The 20,029-nt window shown below is 49.2% G+C and overlaps 1 protein-coding gene across 1 annotated transcript; it reads left to right on the top strand.

Moving 5' to 3' along the window:
* The first annotated feature begins 710 nt into the window (after positions 1-710).
* On the top strand, positions 711-14,205 carry ESYT1 (extended synaptotagmin 1). Its single transcript, XM_046683099.1, has 31 exons — positions 711-1,167; positions 2,791-2,832; positions 3,018-3,152; positions 3,274-3,347; positions 3,476-3,548; positions 3,704-3,793; positions 3,976-4,031; positions 4,455-4,578; positions 4,665-4,841; positions 4,966-5,048; positions 5,341-5,389; positions 5,515-5,601; positions 5,702-5,794; positions 6,023-6,094; positions 6,249-6,335; positions 7,122-7,271; positions 7,599-7,754; positions 7,888-8,064; positions 8,232-8,314; positions 8,439-8,487; positions 8,597-8,686; positions 8,804-8,899; positions 9,175-9,246; positions 9,321-9,407; positions 11,669-11,809; positions 11,926-12,068; positions 12,175-12,273; positions 12,357-12,488; positions 12,566-12,671; positions 13,103-13,152; positions 13,346-14,205. Exons 1-31 carry the CDS (start codon positions 772-774, stop codon positions 13,383-13,385), a joined length of 3,309 nt encoding a protein of 1,102 aa, XP_046539055.1. The 5' UTR covers positions 711-771; the 3' UTR covers positions 13,386-14,205.
* Positions 14,206-20,029: the final 5,824 nt, after the last annotated feature.

Below are 20,029 nucleotides of genomic sequence, written 5' to 3'. Positions count from 1 at the left end.
TGTCTCAACTCTGTAATTCTTGGATTCTCCAGTTTTCTCTAGTGTCTGTCGTTACACTGCATAGAGAACGTAGAGGACTGGGGACACGATAGACAGGGTTGGTCATCGAACATTTTCATTCCCAATAGCATATCTTCCTTTCTTTTTGTAAGTACAGCCAGGAAAAAAATTGAAGGATAAGAAATGTGCTTAGAGTATAAAAGCTAGGGAAAGCTGACAAATCAACATGTAGGAATCTCGACCAAACCCTGCCAAACCGTCCGAATGGATTGGAAGGCAATCCTGACCCTTCACAACTGAACCTCGCAACTCCAACTCCTTCAAAAACCCAGTAATTGGCGGTGCGGCTCTGCATGACGTCATACCACAGGCGCTCCAGTCCCACGTGGGGGACCTCCTGGGCCCGGCTCCCTTCTTTAAATGGTACACCACGCCTCCTTCTCTTTCTGGCCAATCAAATGCCTCTCTTTAGCCTCTTTCCTCCTTTTCCCGCCATCTCAGACCTCCCATCTTGGCACGCTGGTCCAATCAAGGAGGTCCTGCCTCTCCGGAGGCCTCTCCCAGGCCCGCGGAAGAGAGGCAGGGTTTCAATTTTTTGACTCCACCTTAGTCTGTGAGGTGCGCACCAACCCGAGCCGCCAGAAAGAGGGGGCGTGGCTTGAAGTCCCCTCCCCCATTCTGGGGTTTACGGTTTGCAGCGGGAGCTAGTTGCGAGACGAGGCAACCTCTAGCCGTTGTGTGGGTCGGGCGGATCCTCCCAGAGGTGGCACCATGGAGCGCTCCCCTGGAGACGACTCCAGCCCCAGCCCCAGCCCCGTGGAGCAGCCCTCTGCTCCTTCTGACCCCCCTGACCAGCCCCCCACTGCTCACACGAAGCCGAATCCGAGTTCTGGGAACCAACCCGCCGCCCCAAGTGCTGCCGGTGAGGCCCTGGCGGTGCTGTCTTCGTTCGGGCGGCGGTTGCTGGTGCTGGTGCCGGTGTACCTGGCCGGGGCAATAGGACTCAGCGTCGGTTTCGTGCTCTTCGGCCTCGCCCTCTACCTGGGCTGGCGCCGGGTCCGCGACAAGAAAGAACGGAGTCTTCGAGTAGCGCGGCAGCTGCTGGACGACGAGGAGCAGCTCACGGCGAAAACACTTTATATGAGCCATCGAGAGCTACCTGCCTGGGTGAGCGACCACCCTCGATCCTCAGTGCAGTAGAGTCCCCTTCTAGCCCCTCAGTTCTAGGGCTCTCCCTCCCTACCCTAAAGTCAGCGCCCCGCCCTTGGGACAGTGGTCCCCAGACTTTCCCCTCTCACCCCGCTGGCCGCCAGCCTCTGGGACGCGCCACTCTTGGGACCGGCTCTCCAGTCTCCTCTCCCCCGCCCCCCCGCACGCCCAGATCCGGATCCTTACACAGAATCAGTCCTCCTTCCTCTCCGCTTGGCAAGAGCAGTAATGTTCGGGGAGCCCGCCTCCCTCCCCGCCAGGCCGCTCGAGCGCCCCTCCTCGCCCTGGGGCCACTCGCGCCGCGGCCGCTCCTGGGCATCCCCGAAACCGCTGCCGCTCTGAGGGTTCCCTATCCTCTCCTGTCCTCTCAAGACTTTGTACCTATTTAAGGCCATGGGTTCTTCTTGCTTTCCCCCCCTCTTATCCCCGGGTACCCGCTGGGAACCAGCCCCGGGAGCACTGCCCCGCCAAGCCCCCGCACCTGGACCAATCCTCTGGCCCTCGCCTTCCAGCCTCAGGCGGCCGGGCCGCAGCGCGGCGGAGGCAGCTGCTGGCCGAAGGGCGGGGGTGCTGGGGGAGGGGAGTGCGACTGCGGCAGTGCCCGTTGCCCACACTCCACCGCCCCTGGCCGGCCCCACCCTTTTCCGGACTGTGGGCTGCGCGTGCTTGGTTGGGGCCAGGACCCTTATTTCTACGCCCCCTCTCCTGTGGTGAGGGGCCGGATGCCTTCTCTCTGACCTAGCAGAGGCTGCACCCCGTTACCCGGCCCCTCCCTGTCCCTCCGGTCCTGCTTCTCCTTAGCAGAGGTGCCGGTCTAGGGGGACGATGGCAGAAGAGAGGAATCAAAGTTGACACTAGGCAGGCAGAGCCATGGTGCCCAGGCCCTCGACTGGGGAGGAGAAAGGAGGAGAAACGGTCCTAGGGGACTCATTGCTCAGGCAGCAGCTGTCTCTGTTCCCCCTACTCATCATGGAAACTAATCTTTCTCCTGAAGCAGCTACCCCATCTCTTCCCCTCCATTCAAAGCACTTCCTTCTTTCCTATAAAAGGAGTCACACTGATAAAAAGAAAGAAAGAAAAAACACGGCCAGGGCCCAAGTAGCTCTTCTGGCCCCTCCCTGACTCCAGGAGCTGGTTCCCTCTTCACCTTCTTGGTGTACAAGCCCCAGTCCGAGGGGAGGAAGGAAGGCTGGAAAAAGGAACCAGGACTTCTCCGATCCCAGGATTTCCTCCTCAAACTCTGATTTGACAGGACCTCCCCCTCCAGAAAGAATGTGTCCTTCTCCCTTCTCTTCTGTGCCCCAGCAGCTGTCATCATTTCACATCCCTGAGCTATCCACAAAACTGCTCTGTGTGGCCTACACCCTGTCAGCTCCCCTTGTCAGAGAGACCACAGTGCCCCCCTGCCCTGGGGAGGAATGAATCCTCAGGACATCCTAACCCCTCCCCCAGCCCCTGAGTGGGAGGAGGCCCGGTCACACTTATGTTTTCTTTTCTCTGTGGGCATCCCACCTGGCATCTTAGTAGGAAATCACTGGTGGAGCGTGTGCTCATCTTTATCTCTGCCTTCCCCACCTCCAGGTCAGCTTCCCAGATGTGGAAAAGGCTGAGTGGCTAAATAAGGTGAGGGTTGATTGTCTTGATTTTTATTTTTCACGAGGGGGGCATGGGGTTCGTTCCTCTTGCCAGGCCCTACCACACCTCAATTCTAGCCTAGTTCCCAGGGCCCCCTGTCGGGAGGATTCTGAAGGAACTTGCCTTTAGAGGGAGGATTGGGCTCTCCTATGATGGGCTCCCTCTCCTCTCAGATTGTGGCCCAGGTCTGGCCCTTCCTGGGCCAGTATATGGAGAAGCTTTTGGCTGAAACTGTGGCCCCAGCTGTTCGAGGATCTAACACCCACCTGCAAACATTTACATTTACACGAGTGGAACTGGGTGAAAAGGTATACGTAGGGGTAAAATAATGGAAGGGAAGAGATGGGATAGGGAAGGTGGGTGGCGAAAGGGGACTGGGGTACCCCTCCCGTTCCTTCTCCTCTCTCTCAAGAACTCATCTCTCTCCAGCCATTGCGCATCCTAGGAGTCAAAGTTCACACTGGTCAGAGCAAACAACAGATCCTGCTGGACTTGAACATCAGGTAATGCCACTCACCAGTCTTCCCACTTCCCCTTCAACAGGATCCTGGTCCCTCTGACTACTTCACTCCCCCTGCCCCACTTCAGCGTAGTACTAACCCTCTTTGTTTTCTTCCTCACCAATCCCCAGCTATGTAGGTGACGTACAGATTGATGTGGAAGTGAAGAAATATTTCTGCAAAGCAGGAGTCAAGGGCATGCAGGTGCGGCAGATGTCAGGGGCCCCCATAATAAGGAGCCTTTGCCCTAAGTTTCACTGGACATGGGGAAGTGGGAGGTTGGAAAAACCAAGGCTGGGAAGTGTGGGAGGGGGAGAAGTCCTTTTCTGAGGAAAGGCTTTGATCTTCTTTTGCCCCAGCTACATGGTGTCTTGCGGGTGATCCTTGAGCCACTCATTGGGGACCTTCCTATCGTGGGGGCTGTGTCAATGTTCTTTATCCGACGCCCGGTAAGGGAAAACGTTGAGGGGGATGGGGAAGCAGGGGGAACAGGATTGGGAGGGTGAGGCTGCCAGCTATGAGGAATGGTTGGAGGGAATTGACAAGAAGGCTGAGGGGTCTGGCAATTGTTGGGTGGGTGTGACCACACCACCATAGGCTCTGTGCTGATCCCCCTGCCCTTCCCTTCCAGACCCTAGATATCAACTGGACAGGGATGACCAACCTGCTGGATATCCCAGGACTCAGGTATCAGGGACTTACTGAGCACCTGCTAAGTGTTCCAGCCCTGGCTGGGGTTTAAGGGATACAAAACAGTAAAGAGTGCTGCCGGTGCCAGCAGGACCTTGACCCTAGTTGGAGGGATAAGACAGATACCCTTGAAAAGTTTCATACTGTAACTCTTCTTCTGTGGGGGCAGCATGCATTTTGGTAGAGAACCAAGAGGGCTGCAGACTGTTCAGCAGGGGCAGTAAGAGAAAGAAGAGCTGGGATGGCAGTGAAGGGACAGAGCAGTGGGAGGGAAATTAGGGTAGAAGTAGCAAAAAGAGATTTTCAAGACAGGACTTCCCTCTAGCTTTAGGTCTCTCTTGGTTGTGGGAACGGAGCTGGGGGTGGGGGGATACTGGAAGGTGGGGCTACACTCACTTCCTCTTCTACTCCTTGATTTAGCTCACTCTCTGACACCATGATAATGGATTCTATCGCTGCCTTTCTCGTGTTGCCCAACCGATTATTGGTGCCCCTTGTGCCTGACCTTCAAGATGTGGCCCAGTTGCGTTCCCCTCTTCCCAGGGTATGGCCTCTCCCCCAGGAGATAGATCCTTCTCTCTGACCCTGTGCTGCGTCCTTAGTTTCTCATTATCTGATTCCTGCTCTCAGGGCATTATTCGGATTCATCTGCTTGCTGCTCGACGGCTGAGCTCCAAGGACAAATACGTCAAGGGCCTGATTGAGGGCAAGTCAGACCCCTACGCGCTTGTGAGAGTGGGCACCCAGACGTTCTGCAGTCGTGTCATCAATGAGGAACTCAACCCCCAGTGGGGAGAGACTTATGAGGTGGGAGAGCTGAGGAGTGGGGCTGTGTGGAATGGGGCGGCCCCAGGAGGTTGTGAAAGAAGATGCTGATTGATGCTCCTTGCAACTGCAGCCCATGAGGCCCTGATCCCTCTGTGTTCTTCAGGTGATAGTACACGAGGTCCCAGGGCAGGAGATTGAGGTGGAGGTGTTTGACAAGGATCCAGACAAAGATGACTTTCTGGGCAGGTGAGACTCTGCCTCTGTTAGGATTCTAAAGCCCCAATGCTACAAGGTCCCAGGGGTAATTATAACCCTTTTTTGGGCCTGAGAATCATGTATCATTTTCCTTCCCAACCTCCCCACCCCTCGTCCTCACATGCACACATACACATAAATGTTTCCCGAGTATAAGTTGAAGGGAGTCTGAGATCTGCCAGTTATTTCTAGGTGGGTGAGTGAAGGGCCAGTGTCATGCTACTAATTATAACACTCCTCTTTTTTCCCTTTCATTGCCGCTCCCTCTCCCCTCACCCCCCAGAATGAAGCTGGATGTAGGGAAGGTATTGCAGGCTGGAGTACTGGATGATGTAAGTTGAGAGAAGAGAAAGGGGGGTGTCTCACCCACTGAGCAGACAATAGTTGCTGCACTGGCAGGGGAGAGGTGGGTGTCTGATCTCTACTACACCTCATTCTCTTCTACCTCTCCTTCCAGTGGTTCCCTCTTCAAGGCGGGCAAGGCCAAGTTCACCTAAGGCTAGAATGGCTGTCGCTTTTGCCAGATGCAGAAAAACTGGAGGAGGTAACCAACATGGGAAACAGGAAGCTTGTAGGGAGAAATAGGTCGCTGGAAGTATAGGGACCTGGGGGGAACCAAGGTCTGACTACTACCAACCCCTCAGGTTCTACAGTGGAATCGAGGCATCTCCTCCCGACCAGAGCCCCCATCAGCTGCCATCTTAGCTGTCTATCTGGATCGGGCCCAGGATCTTCCTGTGAGTGTGGTTTCTGAGGACAGGTGAACAGGGAACCCTGATGCACATTCCCACACCCTCCCTTGCCCCAGCCTGCTTTGCTCTTGAAGCAACAATGTGTGACACAAGGGTTCCAAGGAGGGGATCAGAGCCACGTCAGAGAAAAGATTCTGATGAGAGCCCACCTTCCTTCTCTGAAACAAAACCAAAACACCCAAGATGGTGACTTCTGAATTTTACCCCCTACAGCTGAAGAAGGGGAACAAGGAACCTAACCCCATGGTACAGCTGTCAATTCAGGATGTGACCCAGGAGAGCAAGGTGAGGGCCAAGACGTCATGTGTGGGCCCAGGGGGAGGGAGGACCATTCTTGGGATTAAGTCTCCCAGTTAGAATGCCTGCAAGGGCTAGGTGTTCTGGAGAAACAGGAACGGTACTGTGCAGGTGCCCTTAATCACATCCTGCACATCTCCAGGCACTCTACAGCACCAACTGCCCAGTGTGGGAGGAGGCCTTCCGGTTCTTCCTGCAAGACCCTCGAAGCCAGGAGCTTGATGTGCAGGTGAGATAATCACCTATTTGGCCCCTCCTCAGTACCCTGTTCGGTCTTCCCAGATCTCGATCATTTCTTCTCTCCATCTTCTCCTTTGAACTCTTTTCAATCTGCCTAGTTTCTCCACCTCCTCCACTCTCTCTCTGCTATTCCCCACTTATCACTCTAGAATCGTTTTTTATAATTAAGAATTGTACACTCAAAATGAGTGATTTTATGGTGTGTAAATTATGCCTCAATAAAATTATTTCTTTAAAAAAGAACATATTGAGTACCTCTTAGATACCTAGCATTTTAAAGTTCATAGAAAAAGCATAAAACAGAGTATCTGCCTTCACAAAACTTACTCGTTAGTTTCATAACTGACAAGACACACATATATAAAACCAAGGATGATATATATATAATATATCCAAGAATGATTAAATATTAACTAGTGCATGTAAAATTCCCATAGTACAGTGCTAAGGATGGCCAGAGAAAGGTATAGAGGCTGGAGTAACTAGAGAGATTTTGTGAAGGAACTAGGATTTTAAGTGGGCCTTGAAGGGATAAGTAGGATTTCAATAGGCAGAGAGAAGGAGAATGAGAATTTTTCAGGTAAAGGGAACAGAATGAACAAAGTTGGAAGGGACCATGGACTGGGCAGAGGACTGGAGAAAGATGGCCTTGAGTGGAGCAGAAGGTTTGTGATTGGCACAGAGAGAATAAAGCTGCAGCCATGTTGTAAATTTCCCCAGTATGTCTCCCTTCTCCCTAATCTCTTCACTACATCCCCCAATCCTGTGCCTACAGGTGAAGGATGACTCCAGGGCCCTGACTTTAGGGGCACTGACCCTGCCTCTGGCTCGCCTGCTGACTGCCCCTGAACTCACCCTGGACCAGTGGTTCCAGCTCAGCAGCTCTGGCCCGAACACCAGGCTCTACATGAAGCTGGTTATGAGGGTATGGAGATGGAGGAAGTGTGAGGGTGGGGAAGGGCCTTGTGGATTCCTTGGTATGAAGAGTAAGGAAGGGGAATCCTCTAAGATTAAATGAGCTAGTACATGTGGAAGCACCGAGCAGGCACATAAAAAATGTTTGCTCATCTAACTGGGGAAAGAAATGGTGTATGAGCAGGGCAAGTGTGGAGGGAACCCTCTGGAGACGAGCCCAGACAAGGCAAGGACTTGGTTTCCTGTCCAAGCCCCTACTCTGCCCCCACCCCACGTACCTTGCCTGCTGGTGGCTAGCTGCACTTCTTTGATTTGACAATCGCATTACCCTTCACAGATCTTGTATTTGGATTCATCAGAATTGCGCTTCCCTGCCATGCCTGATTCTCCTGGGCCTTGGGACCTGGACAATGAGAATCCTCAGATAGGCAGCAGTGTGGACATCCCACCTCGACCCTGTCACACTACTCCTGACAGTCACTTTGGGACTGAGGTGAGTTTATATCTAGAAAGGACTAGGGTCCGTTCACCAACCCCTAGATGTATAAAGCCTGTTTCAGGTCTGGTTCTGACAGGTTTCTCTCTCTTTGACTGCTCTCTGGTGCCCCTGTCTGTCCCTTTTACAGAATGTGCTTCGGATCCATGTATTAGAGGCCCAGGACCTGATTGCCAAAGACCGTTTCTTGGGGGGTTTGGTGAAGGGCAAGTCAGACCCCTATGTCAAACTAAAGCTGGCAGGACGAAGCTTCCGGAGCCGTGTTATTCGGGAAGATCTCAATCCCCGCTGGAATGAGGTTTTTGAGGTCAGAATCAAGTGGCCAGGCCTCTTCCCAGTCCCGCCCTGTTCTTCCACCTAGCTCTGAGAGTGCTTCAGAAAACCTCTGGAGCTCAGTTGATTGGGGGGGGGGTCCAGTCATTTGGAGAAGAAAAGAAGGGAATCCCCTTTGTCCGTACTATTTCCTCCCACTAGGTGATCGTTACATCAATTCCAGGCCAAGAGCTGGAGGTTGAGGTTTTTGACAAGGACCTGGACAAGGATGACTTTCTGGGCAGGTGAGAGGGTAGGACTCCAGAGGGGCAACCAGGCTGGGCCTCTGTGTGCCCTGGAAGTCTGGCCTCGGGGAGACAGGGGTTTGGCTGTGACCATCGGCCTTTTCTTAACCTTTCTCCTCCACAGGTGTAAAGTGAGTCTCACCACAGTTCTCAACAGTGGCTTCCTTGATGAGGTGAGCATGGGGTCAGAGTCAACAGTCCCTCCCAGTCGTGACCCACATCTCACTCTCATGGTCCCTCTGTCCCCACATCCCCAAGTCTGAACCCTGCCTACTTCCGCAGTGGCTCACCCTGGAGGACGTCCCATCTGGCCGTCTGCACTTGCGTCTGGAGCGTTTGAGCCCCCGTCCCACTGCTGCTGAGTTAGAGGAGGTGAGGAAGGAAGGGACCCCAGGTGGGTCACGCTGAACTCGTCTCTGAGCCTTCAAGGCAGATGCCAGGCCCCGGGGTGTCAGTCAGCACACTCCGAGCCCTGTGTACCCTCCCCAGGTGCTACAGGTGAACAGTTTGATTCAGACCCAGAAGAGTGCAGAACTGGCGGCGGCCCTGTTGTCTGTCTACCTAGAACGGGCTGAGGATCTGCCGGTGAGCCCTGCTCCCATGCCCGTAGCGCCTGGCCCTTCTTCCGCCACCCTCAGGTCTAGATGGTCCTGGTATATTTGGAACAGTAAATTCCAAATTCCTCTCTTTCCCAGGGTTGTGCTGTGGTGGGAAGAAATGTCTGTCCGTGGCCACAGGGGTGGTGGCTGTCAAGTGATAATGGGGACATGGCCGCTGGCTGTAGATGTCACTTGTGAGGGGAGGGGTGGATCTGTCTAACTAGGGCCAAATTTAAGACTAACACCATGTTCTCTCTGCAGCTCCGAAAGGGCACCAAGCCTCCCAGCCCTTATGCCACTCTCACCGTGGGAGATGCTACTCATAAGACGAAGGTAATAGGAAATGTGGGACAGCTGAGAGGAGGAGGGAGTTTCAGCCACTGATCATAAGCCCTCATCTCCACCAGACTGTCGCCCAAACTTCAGCCCCTATCTGGGACGAGACTGCCTCCTTTCTCATCAGGAAACCGAACAGTGAGAGCCTGGAGTTGCAGGTACTATAAATTCATTCCAGAAACATTCTGTAGAGTCCCGCCATGGGCCAGGCACTGACACAGGCACAGGCGTTCAGAGATAAGAGATCTGGTTCTCATCTTTATGGAGCTCACTCTCTCTTTTGGGATAAAAATAACCAGAGCATACTTCCAAAATAATACCTGCTGAGATAAAAGGCATTGTGGGGAAGAGGAGGGGTCTGACTCTGACTAGGGGAAAAGGTGGAGGGAGTAGGAAAGGCGTCCTTAGGTGACCCCTGAGCCTAAGGGTAAACAGGCTCTGACCAAGAAAGGAAGCTCAGGAAAACTCTTCAGGCTCAGAAGAGAATGGAGGAGAAAGAAGGCAGATTACAGATTCAAGAGGCTGGCAGGAGTAAAATCACAGGGGCTCTTGAATATTCTGCTAAGAATCTGGAATTTATCCTAAAGTCACAGGGAAGCATTTGAAGGAATGAAGGTGACACATCCAGATTTGCATTTTAGGAGGCTGTGCTGACAGCAAGGTAAAGAATGCGCTGGAGGAGGACAGCAGTGGGGGCAGGTAGATCAGTTAAGAGACCATTAGAGTAAATGAAGCACGAAATGACAAAGGCCGGATGGCATTTGGTGGTGATTTTGACATGGAGGGGGTGGAGGAACAGGGAACAGCTCATATGCTAACACCTGGGTTTTTGGCATGGGGTGGCTGGACAGAAAAAGGTGCCATTGCCTATGTAGGGAATGCACAAAGCAGGTGTTTTTGCATTTGAGATCTCGGAGGGTTATCCGAGGAGACATCCACCCAGACAGTAGATCTCTGGCCCATTATGGTGTTCTTCCCTCTCCCTCTTGTTTGCGCATCATGAGCAAGCAACAGGTAGCAATTGCAGTCTTGGGTGTGAACGAAATCTCTTAGGGCGTGTGTAGTGTGAAAAGAAGGCAAAGGATGCACACCCTGGGCGCTCCAGCAGTTAAAGGGCAGACGGAGGAAGAAGAGCCCTTCAGGGGCCTGCAGTGTAGCCAGGGCAGTGGGACCCTCACCAGGAAAGAGTGTGTTACAGAAGCCAAAAGAAGAACGTTTCCAAAGAAAGGAAGTGGCCACATATTGCCGAGGGGTAAAATCAGATGACTGAAAATGATTCGCTGACTTTGGAAACCAAGAGGTCACTGATTATTGGAGCAACTTCAGTGGCGTGAATGGAGTAGAAAGTAGATTTCAGTGGGTTGAGGGTGAACAAAAGTGAAGAGGTGTGGGAGGAAGGGAGAGGCTGGGTGGGAGGTAACATGGAAGTGCTGATTTCCTCTTCTTAGGGAGTGAGGAGTCAAGAAATACCTTCTAAAGTTGCTAGAACAAGTAGAGAATCACGTGAATAGGAACCAGAATTTGAAATAATGTAACTGTTAACACCAGCAGAAGTAGAGAAGAGGTGCACATGAGCTCAGTTCCTCACCTTGCACAGCGGGGAGTCAGTAGATATTAAGTTGGCAAATCATGAAATGGAGACATAGGCATGTTAGTTAGAATTATGCCAGAACAAAGAAAACAGGAAGGTTTGAAAAGTCATTACATTTGGAGTATGGAAAAATCTCCACCCTGTACAGGTATTACTGGTATAATTTGTGAAAGCTCAGAAAGTAAAGAAAATACAGTCTACCCCAGTTGAGAAAGGAAGGGGGGTGCCGGCCTGGTGGCACAGCAGTTAAGTTCACACGTTCCACTTTGGCGGCCCAGGGTTCACCAGTTTGGATCCCGGGTGTGGACCTACGCACCACTTGTCAAGCCATGCTGTGGCAGGCGTCCCACTTATAAAGTAGAGGAAGATGGGCATGGATGTTAGCTCAGGGCTAGTCTTCCTCAGCAAAAAGAGGAGGATTGGCAGCAGATGTTAGCCAAGGACTAATCTTCCTCAAAAAAAAAGAAAGGAAGAGGGGCTGGCTTGGTGGCATAGTGGTTAGGTTCATGCACTCCACTTCTGTAGCCTGGTGTTCACAGGTTCAGATCGTGGGTGCAAACCTACACACTGCTCATCAAGCCATGCTGTGGTGGCATCCCACATACAAAATAGAGGCAGATCAGCACAGCTGTTAGATCAGGACCAATCTTCCTCACCAAAAAAAAAGGAAGGAAGGAAGGGAGGGAGGCAGGACCAGCACTGTTACTATGGCTTCCCTGCCCTTCACAAAAGGGAGTCTCTCTCCAAAATAGCCAAGTCCAAGCGTTTGGACCTGGAACACCAGGATTAAATCATTTATCTCTTGATCACAGTCCTGTTGCTCCACAGGTTCGGGGCGAGGGGACTGGTGCACTGGGCTCATTATCCCTGCCCCTCTCGGAGCTCCTTGTGGCTGACCGGCTCTGCTTAGACCGCTGGTTTACACTCAACAATGGTCAAGGGCAGGTGCTCCTGAGAGCACAGCTAGGGGTGAGTGCCAGGAGATGGTGGGCACGGGGGAGGGAGGGCAGGAACAGAGGGCTGTGTCCTCACAGGAGGGAGCTGAGCATGACTCTGCCCAGCTGACAGCTTTCCTGTCCACCTAGATCCTGGTGTCCCAGCACTCGGGAGTGGAAGCTCACAGCCACAGCTCCTCGTCTCTGAGTGAAGAACCAGAGCTCTGGGGGGGACTCCCTCACATCACCTCCTCAGCCCCAGAGCTCCGGCAGCGCCTAACACATGGTGACAGGTAAAGGGCTGGGACAGAAAGATGGGATGCAGTGAGGAATATAATGGAGAAGCTACAGGCTCCCTAGGCACTCCCTTCTCCCAGACCTATCTCCATCTCTCCACAGTCCCGTTGAGGCCCCAGCTGGGCCTCTGGGCCAGGTGAAACTGACTGTTTGGTACTACAGTGAAGAACGAAAGCTGGTCAGCATTGTTCACAGTTGCCGGTGAGACTCCATCTGTCCTGTCCTCCAGGTTCCCTCCATCCCTTCCCTTGGGTTACCTTATCACCTTTATCCTCCTGTTGCAGGGCCCTTCGACAGAATGGACGGGATCCCCCTGACCCCTACGTGTCACTGTTGCTACTGCCAGATAAGAATCGAGGCACCAAGAGGAAGACCTCACAGAAGAAGAGGACCCTAAATCCTGAATTCAATGAACGGTCAGTCAGTGGGCATTCAGGTGGAGAGACGGCAGGCTCAGGAAGGAGCCCTGCCCCCAACACTTATCCCTCCCCAGGTTTGAGTGGGAACTGCCCCTGGATGAGGCTCTTCGGCGAAAGCTGGACATCTCTGTGAAGTCTAATTCCTCCTTCATGTCAAGAGAACGTGAGCTGTTGGGAAAGGTAAGAGGGCAAGGATGGGCAGGGCAAAGGTGAGAGTCAGAAGGTGCCAGTAGGGCCAGCCCCAGTGGCCTAGTGGTTAAGTTTGGCATGCTCTGCTTTGGTGGCCCAGGTTCAGTTCCCAGGTGTGGACCTACACCACTCGCCTGTCAGTGGCCATGCTGTGGCAGTGGCTCACATACAAAAAGAGGAAGATTGGCAGTGGATGTTAGCTCAGGGTAATCTTTCTCAGCCAAAAAAAAAAAAGAGAAGCAGCAGAAGAAACTGCCAGTACCAAGGCTATAGTCTCTGGCAGGGAGGAAGCACCCCAGGTGACACTACTCTCCAGGTGACCCACTCACCTCTGCACTGGTTTGGGACCAGGAATGTGTGGTGATGGGACATGGTCTTTGGAGACCACAATAACATCTTGCCCCTACCATCCTCCAACACAGGTGCAGTTGGACCTCGCTGAGATAGACCTTTCCCAGGGTGCAGCCCAGTGGTGAGTATCTGATGGGCTGGGGATGGGCCTGGATATTTAAGTAGGAGAAATCCTAATCATAGGAAGGGAAAAAAGAATGCAGTCTGAGCTGAGAGCCATTGATTCTCTGAAGTATAAGAGCCCTTGGATCATGTCTCATTTATAAGAGTATACAGGAGTCATCTTTCTGAGCCTTCTCTGCTTGTTTCCACAGGTATGACCTCATGGATGACAAGGACAAAGGCAGCTCCTAGAAGCTGGGGATTGCCAGCCTGACTGCCATCTCCTTGCCTTGCCTCTCGCTGCATCACCGCGTCAATGTGATGAGCCTAAGGCCTAGGGCCTGAGGACAGAGCCTGTGCCCCTCAGCCCTCTCACCTCCCAGGCCCATGCTAGGGCCTCTGCCTGACCAAAGAGGAGGACCACTTTACCCTTCACTGCACGGCCTTTATTCATCTGGGCTCCTGGGGTGGAGACCTGAGCTGGCTATTTCTATTTCTCTGCCTGCACATTCTTCTTTCCTCCCAACTCAGGGCCTTCTGTATCTGTGCCTGGCCACTGGCAGCACTAGCAGTGGCATTAGCTTATGCCGAATAGAGCTTTTGGAAAGATCTTTTTTCTTTTAATTTGAAGGTCACCTTCTTCCCCACCATGAACAGTCAGGGAGAGTAAATACATGAGTGGGAAGGTGGATAGGCTGACCAGTCAAGCTAAGAGCCTCTTGGACTACTGCATGTAGCAAATGTACAGCAACCCAGGCCCCTGTGTCCAGTTCTATCCCCACTTTCCTCAAGCCTGTTCTGAAAATTACACCTGCTATGATGACTAGGGCCAGTCTCTTGATTCACTCTGGGAATTGGGAACACCTGGATTCTACCCAAGCCTTCAAGTAGTGGATATCAGTCTTGGCGCCTCTAGCTGGTGCTGTGCAGAGGGCCTTGGAGGACTTGGGACAGCAGGGCAATTTTTTGTCCAGGTTCCTAGGCTGTCAACTCACTGACTAGAACTGAATCTTAATTTTACACCAATTCTGCCAATCCACTGTATCTTATATTAAACATTATACTCAAACCAGCTGTGGCTCTTTTCCTTAAGGATAGGGAATCCAACCTACCCATCAGATGTTTATTTCAAGTGTCAAAAGCCTGTATTCGTCCTCAACAAAATATTAGCAAACCACATTAAGCAATACATTAAAAGGATCACACACTATGATCAAATGGGATTTATTCCAGGGATGCAAGGATGGTTCAGTATCCACAAATCAATCAATGTGATAACACCACATAAACAAAATGAAGGATAAAAATCATATGAGCATCTCAGTAGATGCAGAAAAAGCATTTGACAAAATTCAACATCCATTTATGATAAAAACTCAACAGAATGAGTATAGAGGGAATGTATCTTGACATAATAAAGGTCATAAGTGGCAAGCCCATCATACTCAATGGTGAAAAGCTGAAAGCTTTTCCTTTAAAATCAGAAAGAAGACAAAGATGCCCACTCTTGCTACTTTTATTCAACATAGTATTGGAAATCTTACAGCAATTGGGCAAGAAAAGTAAATAAAAGGCATCCAAATTAGAAAGGAAGTAAAACTCACTGCAGATGACATATAAAGAAAACCCACAAAAAAACTTAGAACTAATAAAAGCATTCAGAAAAGTTGCAGGATACAAAATCAATATACAAAAATCTGTTGCTTTTCTACACTAATAATGAACTATCAGGGAAATTAAGAAAATAACCCCATTTAAAACTGCATCAAAAAGAATAAAATACCTAGGAATAAATTTAATCAAGGAGTCAAAGACCTGTACACTGAAAACTCAAGACACTAATGAAAGAAATTGAAGAACACAGATAAATGGAAAGATGAGTCTTTCCATGGATTAGAAGAATTAGTATTGTTAAAATGTCTATACTACCCAAAACAATCTACAGGTTCAATGCAATCCCTTTCAAAATTTCAACAGCATTTTTCACAGAGAGAACAAACAATCCTAAAATTTGTATGGAACTATAAACAACCCCAAATAGCCAAAGCTATCTTGAGAAAGAAGAACAAAGCTGGAGGCATCATGCTCCCTGATTTCAAACTATATTACAAAGCTATAGTAATCAAAACATTATGCTATTAGCATAAAAACAGAAACAAATCAAATGGAACAGAACAGAGCTCAGAAATAAACCCACACATATATGGTCAATTAATTTACAACAAAGGAGTCAAGAATGTACAATGCAGAAAGGACAGTCTCTTAAACAGTGTTGGGAAAACTGGATCACTATTTTACACCATACGCAAAAATTAACAAAATGAAGACTGGGAGAAAATATTTGTAAATCATATATCTGATAAGGGGTTAATATCTAAAATGTATAAAGAACTCATACAACTCAATAGCAAAAAAGGAAAACCAAAACCCAATCCAATTAAAAAATGGGCAGGAGATCTGAATAGACATTTTTCCAAAGAAGACATGCAGATAGCCAACAGGTTCATGAAAAGATGCTCAGCATCACTATTCATCTGAGGAATGCAAATTGAAACCACAAGATACCACCTCACAATGTTAGAATGGCTATTACCAAAAAGACAAGAAATAAGTGTTGGCAGGATGTGGAGAAAGAGGATCCCTGTGCACTGTTGGTGAAAATGTAAGCTGTGGCAGTCACTATGGAAAACAGTATGGAGACTCCTCAAAAAACTAAAAATGGAACTACCATATGATCCAGCAATTCCATTTCTGGGTATTTATCTAAAGAAAACGATATTACTAATCTGAAAAGATATATGCATCCCTGTGTTCACTGCAGCATTATTTACAATAGCCAAGATATGGAAGCTGATGTGTCCATCAGTGTGTGAATGGGTAAACAACATATGGCATATATATACAACAGGATATTATTCGGCCACCAAAAAGAATGAAATCTTGCTGTTTGCAACAATGTGGATTGACCTCAAGGGCATTATGCTAAGTGAAATAAGTCAGAAAGACAAATACCATATGATCTTACTTATGTGTGGAATCTAAAAAAACAAACAAAAAAAACCCAAGCTCACAGATACAGAGAATAGATTGGTGATTGCCAGAGGCAGGGGGTGGGCAAAATGGGTAAAGGGGTCAAAAGGTACAAACTTGCAGTTAGAAAATAAGTCATGGGGATGTAATGTGCAGTGTGGTTACTACAGTGCTGTATTCCAGAAGCTTCTAAGAGAGTAGATCTTAAAATTTCTCATCACAAGAAAAAAAATTTTATATGTAAGGTGACAGATGTTAACTAGATTTATTATGGTGATCATTTCATAGTGTATACAAATATTTGAATCATGTTGTATGCCTGAAGCTAGTGTGTTATATGTCAATTATACCTTAATTAAAATTTTTTTTAAAGATTGGCACCTGAGCTAACTGTTGCCAATCTTTTTTTTTCATTTCTACTTTTTCTCCCCAAATACACCCAGTACATAGTTGTATATTTTAGTTGTGGGTCCTTCTAATTGTGGCATGTGGGATGCCGCCTCAGCATGGCCTGACAAGCGGTGCCATGTCCGCGCCCAGGATCTGAACTGGCGACACCCTCGGCCACAGCAGAGCACGTGAACTTAAGCACTCGGCCACTGGGCCGGCCCCTAAAATTTTGTTTAAATTAAAAAATTAAAGGAAAAAAATGTGAGAAGATATCGATACATATTTAATTAAAATGAAAGTTAAGATTTTAAAAAGCCCTTATTCAATTCACAAATCATGTCAGTTGAATTAGTGGTCAGAGCCTGCTGTGGTTGCAGCCACCGAGAACGTGGGTCCCACTGAGGATGGTCAAGGTCAGCTGCTGTTGAGTTTCTGGTGAGACTCATCATCAGTCAGTGATGAAGTCTGTCACCCAGGCATTGTCTGCCGACCATTATCGTCTCATGGGCTTTCCAGGGGAAGGGTTCCTAAACCTGGTGGACCTGGAAGCTCTGTGCCACAGCACAGGATCAGAGAATGTCTAATGGCATGTTTAGCCATAGCCAAAAAGGCTTCAGGCCTACCTGACAGGCAGATAAATGGAAAACATTTTATACCCACTCAGATCCGCTCACCTTGAATTCTCCTTTGGGGACCCTTCCTGGAATGCAAGCTGTAGAAGCTGCGCTCCGCCTGTTCTAACCACCACCTGAAAGGTGGGTAAGATGGAGGGAGAGTGGAAAACTTAAAACAGGGTCACTGGAATAGGAACTTGGAGATTTCATAACTGCTTCAGGGGGGCTGTATCATCTTCCCTTCCCCAGGGAGGAGAGGAAAGGCTCAGGGGAAAGGACTAAACTCAGTTCCACAAGCAGGGGCCGGCCCAGTGGCCCAGCAGTTAATACGCACGTTCTGCTTCTCGCTGGCCCAGGGTTCGCCAATTCAGATCCCGGGTGCGGACGTGGCACTGCTTGTCATGAGATGCTGTGGTAGGCAACCCACATACAAAGTAGAGGAAGATGGGCACAGATGTTACCTCAGGGCCAGCCTTCCTCAGCAAAAAGAGGAGGACTGGCAGTAGTTAGCTCAGGTCTAATCTTCCTCAAAAAAAAAAAAAAAGAAGTTCCAGAAAGAGTTGTCAAAATTCACCTTATTAGCAAAAGCTGAATTTAAACTCCATGCCATCCACTAACTCAGCTATTTTTTTCAATAACTCTTTTGTATTCATTGCTGGTTCTTCTGCCATCTCTACTTCCTTCCCATCAACTTAAGAGGCTCCCAAGCCGCAGCCATGAACAAGCCATCTTGGTTGCCCCTCCCCCCAACCCAGAAACTTAAGGGGGAAAAACCCCCAAAACACATAGCAGAGAAACTTATATTTCTAAGGTCTCTCATCTAATTATTCAATACTGGGCATGTGGCCCAAGGCCTGCTGTTCTAGCTACCTTCAGATAATATAACCAGGGATCTTACAATGTGTGATTTTAAGAAGCACTCTTGACCCAGTTCATCACTTCAAGAAATTACATTTCCAGAAAACTAGAGGATGTGGCACAAATTCTCCCATCCCAGAAGGGTCCCTATTCTTTCCCAATCATTTCCAGTTCAGGCTATATAGGGAGAAGGTACTGATCTACATATTAAATACAAGATGAGACACAATTCAGTACATTGTTGCACTTATATATAAAGATAAAAGAAATTAAGGGTCTTTAATCACATGAATTAAACAAATGTACTTCTGTTACTTCTCAAACAGCTGGCCTTTGACACTGACACATACGTAGGCCTATCTCTTCCAGGAAAGACAGATACAGTTGCACACGGGTAGACTGTCACTAATGTTTGCAAATACTACCCTCTTGGAATGTGGCTTTATTGGCCTGAACAATGTGCTGTAGCTAGCAGTGTGGTAACACAGTTGTCTGCCCAACAGCCATCTCCCCCTCTTCCCTACATACAGAACCCCAGAGGGGCCAGCCTGGTGGTGCAGCAGTTAAGTTCGCACCTTCTGCTTCCTCGGCCCAGGGTTTCCCGGTACGGATCCCAGATGCGGACCTTCGCACTCCTTGGCAAGCCATGCTGTGGCGGGTATCCTACATATAAAGTGGAGGAAGATGGGCACGGATGTTAGCTCAGGGCCAGTCTTCCTCAGCAGAGAGAGGAGGACTGGCAGTAGATGTTAGCTCAGGGCTAATCTTCCTCAATAAAATAAAATAAAATAAAATAAAGAACCCCAGAGCATTCCTGGTAGCAGTGTGCCAGCCCCAAGGGATTAATCATGATCCTCTTTGCTGGATACTCACTTTCACAGCCTCCCCTGCAATTTGAGATGGCTCTGTCACCAGCTCTGGTCAACAAGACATAAGAGGAAGTCAACTGGGGACTGGCACATGAACAGAAGAAAGCCCTCGTTGCCTTCTCCCTTTCTGCTTGGGTCATTAGTGGAGGATGTGATTCCTGGAACTGCAGCAGCCTTTAAGGCCATGAGGTGACTAACACAAGGAGGAAAAGCTAACATGATTACAGGAATATACATTTTATAAATTTGGGTCATATTATAACCTCCTTTTCTCACTTAACACATAAAAAGCATTTTTACACTTCATTAAATATTCTTTGAGAAGACAACCCGCCAACTGAGAGAAAATATTTGCAAATCATATATCCGACAAGGGGTTAATCTCCAAAATATATAAAGAACTCACATAACTCAACATCAAAAAAAACAAACAGCTCCATCCAAAAATGGGCAGAGGACATGAACAGACATTTTTCCAAGGAAGATCTACAGCTAGCCAACAGGCACATGAAAAGATGCTCAACATCACTAATCATCAGGGAAATGCAAATCAAAACTATAATGAGGGGCCAGCCCCGTGGCCGAGTGGTTAAGTTCGAACGCTCTGCTTCGGCATCCTAGGGTTTCACTGGTTTGGATCCCCGGCCCTGATATGGCCATGCTGAGGTGGCATCCCACATACCACAACTAGAAGGACCCACAACTAAAGTAGACAACTATGTGGGCCGGCCCGGTGGTGCAGTGGTTAAGTGTGCACATTCCGCTTTGGTGGCCCAGGGTTCGCTGGTTTGGATTCCGGGTGCGGATATGGCACCCCTTGATAAGCCATGCTGTGGTAGGTGTCCCACATACAAAGTAGAGGAAGATGGGCATGGATGTTAGCTCAGGGCCAGCCTTCCTCAGCAAAAAGAGGAGGATTGGCAGCAGATGTTAGCTCAGGGCTAATTTTCCTCAATAAATAAATAAATAAATAAATAAATGAAAATAAATAAAAAATAATTAAAAAAACTACAATGAGATATCACCTTACACCTGTTAGAATGGCTATAATTACCAAGACAAAAAACAACAAAAGTTGGAGAGGACATGGAGAAAAGGGAACCCTCATACACTGCTGGTGGGAATGCAAACTGTT

This window comes from Equus quagga, chromosome 1, assembly GCF_021613505.1.
Source record: "Equus quagga isolate Etosha38 chromosome 1, UCLA_HA_Equagga_1.0, whole genome shotgun sequence".
Classification (NCBI taxonomy): domain Eukaryota; kingdom Metazoa; phylum Chordata; class Mammalia; order Perissodactyla; family Equidae; genus Equus; species Equus quagga.
Note: the sequence above shows the minus strand (reverse complement) of the source record. Positions and strands in the feature narration are given on the sequence as shown.